The 9071-nt window shown below is 33.6% G+C and overlaps 1 protein-coding gene across 2 annotated transcripts; it reads left to right on the plus strand.

Annotated features, from left to right (window-relative positions):
• The first annotated feature begins 967 nt into the window (after nt 1-967).
• Nucleotides 968-8578, plus strand: LOC117106317 (calcyphosin-like protein). Of its 2 annotated transcripts, XM_033247689.1 has the most exons (6): nt 968-1100; nt 1914-2063; nt 4095-4272; nt 5595-5804; nt 6671-6818; nt 7407-8578. In XM_033247689.1, exons 2-5 carry the CDS (start codon nt 1927-1929, stop codon nt 6773-6775), a joined length of 630 nt encoding a protein of 209 aa, XP_033103580.1. In that variant the 5' UTR covers nt 968-1100; nt 1914-1926; the 3' UTR covers nt 6776-6818; nt 7407-8578. The 2 variants fall into 2 exon arrangements, with proteins under 2 accessions (XP_033103580.1, XP_033103581.1); XM_033247690.1 differs by lacking the exon at nt 6671-6818.
• The last annotated feature ends 493 nt before the right edge of the window (nt 8579-9071 follow it).

A 9071-nucleotide genomic window follows, 5' to 3' on the forward strand; every position in this document is an offset into this window, starting at 1 on the left:
TTAATTTCAACTTCGACGAAACGAGGACATATAATATTCTTTATAAATTTTAGTTTATTTAAGAACAGTAACAATAATTTTTATCGTAAATAAGTTGAAATACATGATGATACAAAAATACTCAACAGAACTTGAACGTGATGCACAAGATAGCATGAATCATGAATGACTACATGAATGAAAATAAAAGAAATAGTCTCAATGTCGCAGATCGACAATTCCATATAATAGCCTGCCGTTTTTCATGCCAAAATGGGCACGCACTCAACCCCCTCCCGCACAACCTCTTGCGGCTGCCAATTTCCGTTCAGACGTTCCCCGTTTCATGCACTTGAACTCCTTTTCAGACATTGAACTTATTGGCAGTTCATTAAATATACAGTCTCTATTAATAATGTGTACAAAAATTATCATTTATTGCACAGATGACTGCTATTCCAGATAATGAAAAAAATATCTTGATAAATTTTTGAAATCGGGTATTAAAAAAGCACACACACAAACAATCGGAATGTTCGACTTTAGAAAAAAAAGCTTATACAACCAATAAATGGTAGAGATATCTTTTTGCTTGTTAATTAAGAAAGTATTAGAAAGGCTTTTCTTTTTCTGGGAAATCTTTAAAAATAGAAAATGATAGGCCTATGCTTTTTTGTCATGATGTTCGTCCTCAGATAACAATTCCTTGGTTCAAGGCAATGCTGTTCAAGGAGGTATAAACATTTTATATCTCCTTGTTTTATTACAGGTCTATAAGGTATTTCTAGGTAGTCATCATCACATAATCAAAACCTCAAAGAAATAACTCCAGAAAATAGTTTGTTGTATGAAGAAATATCTTAAGGAATTAGACATACAGTACACTGCTCGAGTGGAAAAAATTCTGTAAAATAAATGTAAAGAGCGCCACCTATCGATCCAGTTTCTTTATTTCAAAGATCTTTGCTTTATTTCCATAGAAGCATAACAGTGATGACGTCACTTGAATGTTTGCGTTGAGTTTGTTTGAACTGTATTGAGAAGTATAGAGAAACAAGAAGTCTACCAAAATATCATACTATTATAACCAATTTGTTTGTTGTTATTAGGTTGTGTATTTGGTAAGATATAGGCTTATATACTTTAGATGTTTGTCATTCATCATAGTGATTAGGCTAGGCCTAGCCTATGTCATTTGGATGTGTAGGCCGGTGGTAGTCCTCCAGGCCCCTACCAAGCTTATTCCGTCAGACCACGCCACCGGTAAACCATTCAGCTTGCGGCCTAGATTAGCTCCCAAACAAGCCAGTTCCACCCAGGGCCAAGCCCAACAACTGGCGTGCGAACGTTGCATGTGAATAATGCTCATTTACATCACAATGTGTATAACCAGTAGGTTCACTGATAACTAAGCTAAGTATACCATCATAATTAATAGTAAATACCATCCTGGGCGCCCTAGGCTAGGCCTAGTCTATCTAAGATTCAATATTGTGATCTGTCTTTTCCTTTCCTGTATTTTGTTACATCATGATGATCTAAATCAAAGAAAACTAAAGGATAGGTCTCCAGTGTAGTGTGTATTTTAATTAATAATACAAAAAACAAAACACACAGAGTTGATTTACTGATTTTTTGGATGATAAATAAATACATTGTGACCGAACATGTATTTAATGGATATTATTCAACTAAATGATCAAAATATTGTAGAATCCCAATGACATGTACATCCTTACTTGGAGTAGGCCTATGTTCCATAGTTATCTAAGTAAGGTAAAAAGGTAATGGTCGAAACCTGAAGCTCTGGGATCACAGGCCAGAGTACCCACCTCTCTTTAGAAAAGAACTTGGATATCAATTCCGATTTCATTGTTATATAATAGACTGTCTTCTTATTGCTATTTCTAAAATATCCCCTCTCCCTAAACTAGGTAGTCAACTGAAATGGCAGGTACAGCACGCCACGATCGGGAGATGAAGATGAAAGCTCAAAAGAACATAAAGAATTGTAAAGACCCAATAGAAATGTTGCGGTTACAGTGCCTCGCCAGAGGCTCAAGTGGAATCAAAGGAATTGGAAGGTAAACGGATATTTTACTATTTTATTTGACAAAAACATGTGACATGCCTAACTGTGGTCATGATGACATCTCATCATGACCATATATAGGCACATATAATAATGACTATATATGAGGCATGTTGTGGCGAAATGGTTAAGTTGTCGCACAGGCCAGTATTGAGTAAATGAGCTATAAAATATGGAAGCTCAAAAAATTGCCTAAAAATCAAAATTTGTTTTTCACTATAAATCAACAGTTTATTGTCTTATTATTTAGCTTGGTTCACGTCGAACTTTTATCTAGATATACATCCACTTAACTAGTTAAAAGTTCGACGTGAACCACTCAATTATAGCTAGTTAAAGGAATTAAGTCACTTAAGTTAAGTGACTTAACTTTACTAGAATAACGGTAAATTAACTTGCTTAACGGTAAAGTCGGCTCAGATTAAAAGGGCACGATTACGTAACGTAGGCATTAAGCCAGCTTTGTTGTATTGTACCACCATTATCATCTTCTGGCTGGCAACAACGTACTTCAACAATGCTAACAACAGCATCAAAGTAGTCTCATTAGTCTGGTTTTCAGAAATTATTTGTAATATTTTGGGTAAACACCCAGCAAACGTCCGTTTTACGAATAGTCGATATTACCAATGACCTTTGCCCTTTGCAATAATAACGTTAAAAAGTCCGATTGCTTACGTTTTTCAAAGTGATAATGTATATTTTTCTTAATAATAAAATCAGATTTGTTGTATTTATTTATTGACAATTTAATCTTTTCTATTTCTGCTATAATAGTCGCTATTAATTCAATTTCAACGAACTACCACCAACGCCAGTCGTTAAAATGAGCGCACATGTTTACGATGACGAAATAAAAAAGTGTGTGGGAGTCAGCAACTTATTTGACACCGCGAAGCTAGATTTTCGCGAAGTGCATGTAAACAACACAATTGAGCGATCTAAAAACTACAAAACAGGAAAGAAAGGTCCATAAAGTATACATACGTTTTAATGAAAATTAAAACAACATTTTGTTAAATGGAAGAATGTTAGCTAGCGATTAAAATAATTCGTTTTTTATCGAAGGTAAATGCTAGGGCCAGGGCCTTGAGAATCTACCACTTAGATTGCGATAGAACACGCTGCTGCACTGGTCGTTGGTTCATACTGGTCGGCTAGGTTAGGTAGTGGAAACTCACACCTTTTCTACACAGTAGTTTACAATTTTTTTTTAACGAATACCACTTGGTACTAGAGGTTCGTAAAATACAGTAGGCCTAGATGTTTTATTAAACAAGCCTTTCGACCGTGTGACGTCAACGGCCTGAAACTGGCTGGCTGTTTATCTGGCTCTAACTTGGCATCAAACGCAATTAGGGGATTATCGTATCATGTTTCAAGACGGGTATATCTAGATAAAGTTCGACGTGAACCAGGCTTTCATGTACCAAAGTATTAGTTCTGGAAGTGGTCAACAAATTGTTTATTTAATGTTATTTTGATAGTTCATTCTATTAAACAATGTATGCACAAATAACTTTGAAAGGCAATTACTCAAAATCATGTTTATCTTGATTCTAAGAGTACTGTACTTTCACTTTCCAATAACTTAGGCTTGAAATATCCAATTTCAATGAATGACCTCTCATTTTAAAGATCACATACTCAGGTATCTGAAAATACTAATAACTTGAATTTCAATTTTTGCTACAACTTAGCCATTTTGCCACAACATGCCTCATATGGGCATCAAATCGTCAAAAGTGTGCATGTAATTAAGCAACTGGTTCATGTCCTATATCCATGTGCTGCTAAGTAAGTGGTACCATCATAATACTGGAAGTCCCACTATTCAACTTGACAATAAAAATGTAATATTTGCTTTAAAAATCAGTAATTATTGTAGAATAAACTTTTTTCAAAACTCAATTGGCTGATGTTTATCACAATTATAATGCTGTTTTATTTTTTTTGTATGACAGAATAAATGTGTTTTTTTTTAAAACACTTTTGTTCTACGGTATTTGTTTTGTCTTTGCAGAGTTTTTAGGATAATGGACGACGACGGTAGCAGAAGCATAGATTTTAAGGAATTTAAAAAAGGTATCCATGACTACGGAGTGGACATAGATGACAATAAAGTGAAACAGATGTATGAGGCATTTGATGCAGACAAAAGTGGAAAGATTGATTTTGATGAATTTCTGAAAGCTCTTAGAGTAAGTGTACTAATGTACATTGATTTCCCTTAACCATGAATCTAAATCACAATTTTATTTATATGTTTATTTATATATAGCAGGATAGGATAGGAGTATTTTTGGTGCAAATCACACCAAGGATAATCCACAAAGACTTGTTTCTAGTGGTGTCTTTCTGGTGATGATTTGGGCAGCACACCGAGAGACAATCCCTACTCTTTTTCTGAAGGGTGCACTGCCTTAGTACACTCTGCCTGCCAAACACAGAGATCTCTGTGTTTGGTAACGCAACGCTTGACCGCCATACACGCAGATCTCTGTGTTTCAGGTTTTTTTAAAAATCGGATATATGGGGTAATTACCGAAATGTACTAACAATTTGAACACTATATTCAGTCTGGACCATAAGTATTTCACTATTTGTATGTTTACATAAGCGTGGAGCAGTATTGAAATCGCGATTTTTTTTCAGCTTCGTTGTGCGAAATTGCGTAAATCTCCAAAAGTGAGTCATTTTCATTTTACTGTTACGGGTCACAGATTGTGATTAGAAATGAAGTGTTTGGTACCATTGTAAAGCTAAGATGTTTGTAGTTCTTGTAGTATCACTACATGTCAATCTGATTACATACGCACTCCCAACGAGCTTCGGAAAAGTTTTAAAATTTGCTAAAAATTCTGGAGGTGGCTGAAACTGTTTTTTCGAACCCTGGCGGTCAGAGTGTTAAAGGACCAGCTGTTTAAACGTCTCATCAAAAAGATGATGCACTATTTTAACTTGCATTTCAGCCCTCCATCTCAAGGAGAGAAGTGGTGGGATTTAAGCCGGGGACTAAAGATCTCCACAGTTTAGTGCAGACACAGTGGCTACCACCAGTTTTAGCCCATTCATTTTCAGATACTTATTGGTACTCATTTATATATGTGGAAGTGGTTTGGCGCTGCGGGAACTGTTTGGTTTCCCAACCTTGAGGTCGGGGTTTCCATCCTTCACTGTGCATTTCACTTGTGTCCTTGGGTAAGGCACTTTATCTGCATTGATTCTCTCCACCCAGGAGTATAAGTAGGTAGCTGGTAGGGTTAAATGCCAAAATGCGCTGATGTAGTTGCTGCAACGTTATGGAATACTCCCCCAGGGAGCTTGAGTTTGTGTTCCATAGGCATTTAGTACAATGACCGGGGTAATGATAATGTGAAACGCATAGAGGGCTTAACAATATGCACTATATTAGTCTACCATTATTATTATCATACTCCTGAAATGGTGTGAATCAATAAAAACAATTTTTTATATACTTAGAAGTACACGCAATAAATTTTTTTAAACATATTTCATTTAGCCTCCTATGTCATCAGCAAGAAAGAATGTAATATTACAAGCGTTTAGGAAATTAGACAAGACGGGAGACGGTGTGATAACCATTGATGACTTGCGTGGAGTTTATAATGTAAAGAGACATCCGAAATTCCTAAATGGAGAGAAGACAGAAGAAGAATTGTTCCGTATCTTTCTTGACAGCTTTGATGCTCCAGGAGATGCTGATGGTCAGGTAAAGTTGATAGAAAAATTAATAAATGAAATAAAGAAAAAAATGAAATATAAAAATGTGTATTACCAAATAGTTGATAATTTTCTTCTATTAAATTAAATAAATAGTAAATACCGTATGTACCCTGATACATAACATGGTATAAAATGCTATTTTATATTGTGTTTTTAATGGAAAATCACTCAACAGCCTGATACTATGAGGTGTTGGCTACAAATGAAACAAATAAATAGTATTGTGTGGAGTGGGAGAAATAGCAAAATGCAAAAAAGAAATTTAAAAAAAACTGTATCTGTTGATGTGATAGTATATATCTGGTATCAACCATAATAAAAGTACATTAAGAATGTTATGTAATTATTGCTAATACATGGAGACTATCTGCATCATGTGCTATATTGTTTGATTGCTTAATTGATAGATTGGTTGATGGTAGCCGTCATAAAGTGTATAAGCAACTATATAAAAGTCTGTCTATCACAATTTTGTATCAGTATGGTTCAGCTCTGTCTACACAGTCATGTGACAAATACCTGTGATTCGCCCATATATGGGCATGGTTATGTCATATACGGACAAATCACATTTGGAAATGATTGAAATCATATGAAATCCATATAATGGCAAGTCTCAGGTGTTAGGTATTATAGTAAAAGTTCAGTGTGGAAAGATCTTTAGATTAGTGTGCTTAAGCTCGCTAAACTGTGGTTACTTATCAAAACCTCACATTGAAAGCAATAATTTATCTTCCAAAATGTCACCCAATGTAATATTGTGATTATGTTCATATTTTTTGCAGCCTGATTGTATGGTTGATGCATTGTACTTATCATCCCCGCTTGCATTTTTTCCATAAATATTTTTAGGTGACAAAGGACGAGTTTACTAACTATTATTGTGGTGTGAGCGCCTCGATCGATAGTGATGCATACTTCATATTGATGATGAAGAATGCGTGGAAGTTGGACTGATGTCGGCCATGCTATAACATCTCAACCATTAACAATTCATTATGTATGTTCAAGTCATCTTCATGTCATTTTCGCAATTTTACAATGATTACAGTTTTAAATTATAAACTTCTTAACTGTGAAAAGCTGCTGTATCAAGATGTGTGGCCATTTAATTTCATCTAATCCATTATTCCACTCACCGTTTGCTGCATTGTGTTATATGCAATTCTAATCATGCGAATATATACTGTATTGTATATTGTAATTGTTATTTTTTATGATACTGTAATGTAATTTCAAAAATTTGTCATAGCATGTGATTGTTCAAATCAAAATCAAATCAAATCATCATAACATTTATTTGTTAAAATAAACAAAATCACAAAAATATCTACTTCTCAATTTAACAAAAATTTACAAAATGGAATATATAATAGGTAAACCCTTCTCAAAAATAATATTATGTAAATAAATTTTCAAGAAGCATTAAATAACAAAATTCCCTTCTACAGATAATAAATAATACATTAAAATTCAAATGCAGACCAAAATAATTTTAATTGACAAAAACATCTGACATGACATCACATCCATGACCATATATAGGTACATCATCTTAACTTTTTAATTTTCTGTTTTTATTTTGCAGGTCACAAAAGATGAGTTCATTAACTACTACAGTGGTGTAAGTGCTTCAATTGACAATGATGCATATTTCCTGCTAATGATGAAGCAAGCCTGGGGACTGAAATGATAGTTGACCATTCTCAGAATGCTTTGTAAATTGACATTTGCACATTTGTTGCCATGGAGATTATTGAAGCTCTTATTCCAGTGCAGTTGCAAGTCTGTGAGACACGATACAGTAATTTGTATTGAATGATAGTGAAGCTTCTTTTTAGATTATTCATATTTGTGTAGTTTCACCAGTTATTGCCAGAAATGAACACAGGATTCAAGGTGGATTATATATTAACCAATTTGCAGGAGACTGATATTTCATCACAAGATGTTGACCAATTGCGATTTAGTATGGTTTACAGTATACGATATTGACCAATCATGGTCTATTGACCTCATACAAAGCATTTCTGTAACCTTATCTGAATACCTTACCAACTGTCAAGAATTTTTTACTTTATATTTGGATCGTTTAAAGGGCTCCCTCTTTGAAACTGATACTTACACACTGTTGGAATAGTCACGGTTGTTCCGTAGCACATGATCGAACCAGTGAAAAAGTTCAAGTTAATCATCCATACATGGCCTAAGAGAAAACTTCATAAACAACCAATTTTATAGAAACTGCTGTAACATTGTATTATTTTTTAATCAAAATCTTTCAAGAAAAAAATGGATGCTCCTGGGTGTTTATTCCATGAGGACTTTAACAGCAATACTCAGAATGCTTCATTTATTCAAAGCAGAGCGTTACCTGAGGCAATATTGTATTTGTATGTCTTCTGATTTACTGTACTTAATGATTATCTTAAGAAATACTGTTCTAAAATTTTCCCCGGTTAATCTGAATATAGGCCTATCAAAATTTTAAAGAACATAAGTTTTAAATAATAATATGTAACTTTTATATTTATGATCTGAAGATATGTATAAAAAATGATCTGAATTTGAAGGACAATTATTTGTATAATAATTTTTTTTACGTGTACATCTGGCAGACAACTAGCAAGTACACAAGCTAGAATTTTAAGTAAGAAAATTATATAAGATAGATACTGTACAATCTGTGTGTGATATAGTGAATGTGGATGAAGATGTCCTTGATACTAAAATAATATAATAATTTAATGTTACATTAGTGCACTCCTTTAATATGGGTACAATTTTCAATTTGTTAAATAATCAGAAAAATTATAGAAAAGTAAACATTGAAAAAGGTTATTACAAAAAAATATGAATGACATTGTGATCACCTTGACGTTGTAATCATCTTAACCTTGTGATCTTGACCTTATGATCACCTTGAACTTGCGATCATCTTCACCTTGAGATCATGCTTTTCGGAGAATGAAATAGTGATGTGTAATATTTTATGAAATTACAAATTTTGATGTTCTTGAATAACCATAGATAAATATTAGGAATTTATTTATTCATTAGACTTAGACTTTTTTTATTCCTTGTTTCATGTAATTATTTTTTTTAAAGATCATCGGAGGAGGGCGGAATAAAAATTTTAAAAAAATTGGTTTTGCCAAAAACATTGAGACAGAGGAGAAAATAAAAATAAAATTTTAATGGTGAATGTAAAATAGGATGGTTAAATGCTTCAAATTTATATAATTAGGAAGAA

This window comes from Anneissia japonica, unplaced genomic scaffold (genome assembly GCF_011630105.1).
Source record: "Anneissia japonica isolate Jap-2015-1 unplaced genomic scaffold, ASM1163010v1 scaffold287767_len825999_cov190, whole genome shotgun sequence".
Taxonomy (NCBI): domain Eukaryota; kingdom Metazoa; phylum Echinodermata; class Crinoidea; order Comatulida; family Comatulidae; genus Anneissia; species Anneissia japonica.

Excerpts from the sequence above, each read along its gene's own strand:
- LOC117106317 (XM_033247689.1), top strand. The coding sequence starts at position 1,927 with ATGGCAGGTACAGCACGCCACGATCGGGAGATGAAGATGAAAGCTCAA. Across the intron at positions 2,064-4,094 it reads GGAATCAAAGGAATTGGAAG|AGTTTTTAGGATAATGGACG; the intron begins GTAAACGGATAT and ends TTGTCTTTGCAG. Across the intron at positions 5,805-6,670 it reads CAGGAGATGCTGATGGTCAG|GTGACAAAGGACGAGTTTAC; the intron begins GTAAAGTTGATA and ends AAATATTTTTAG.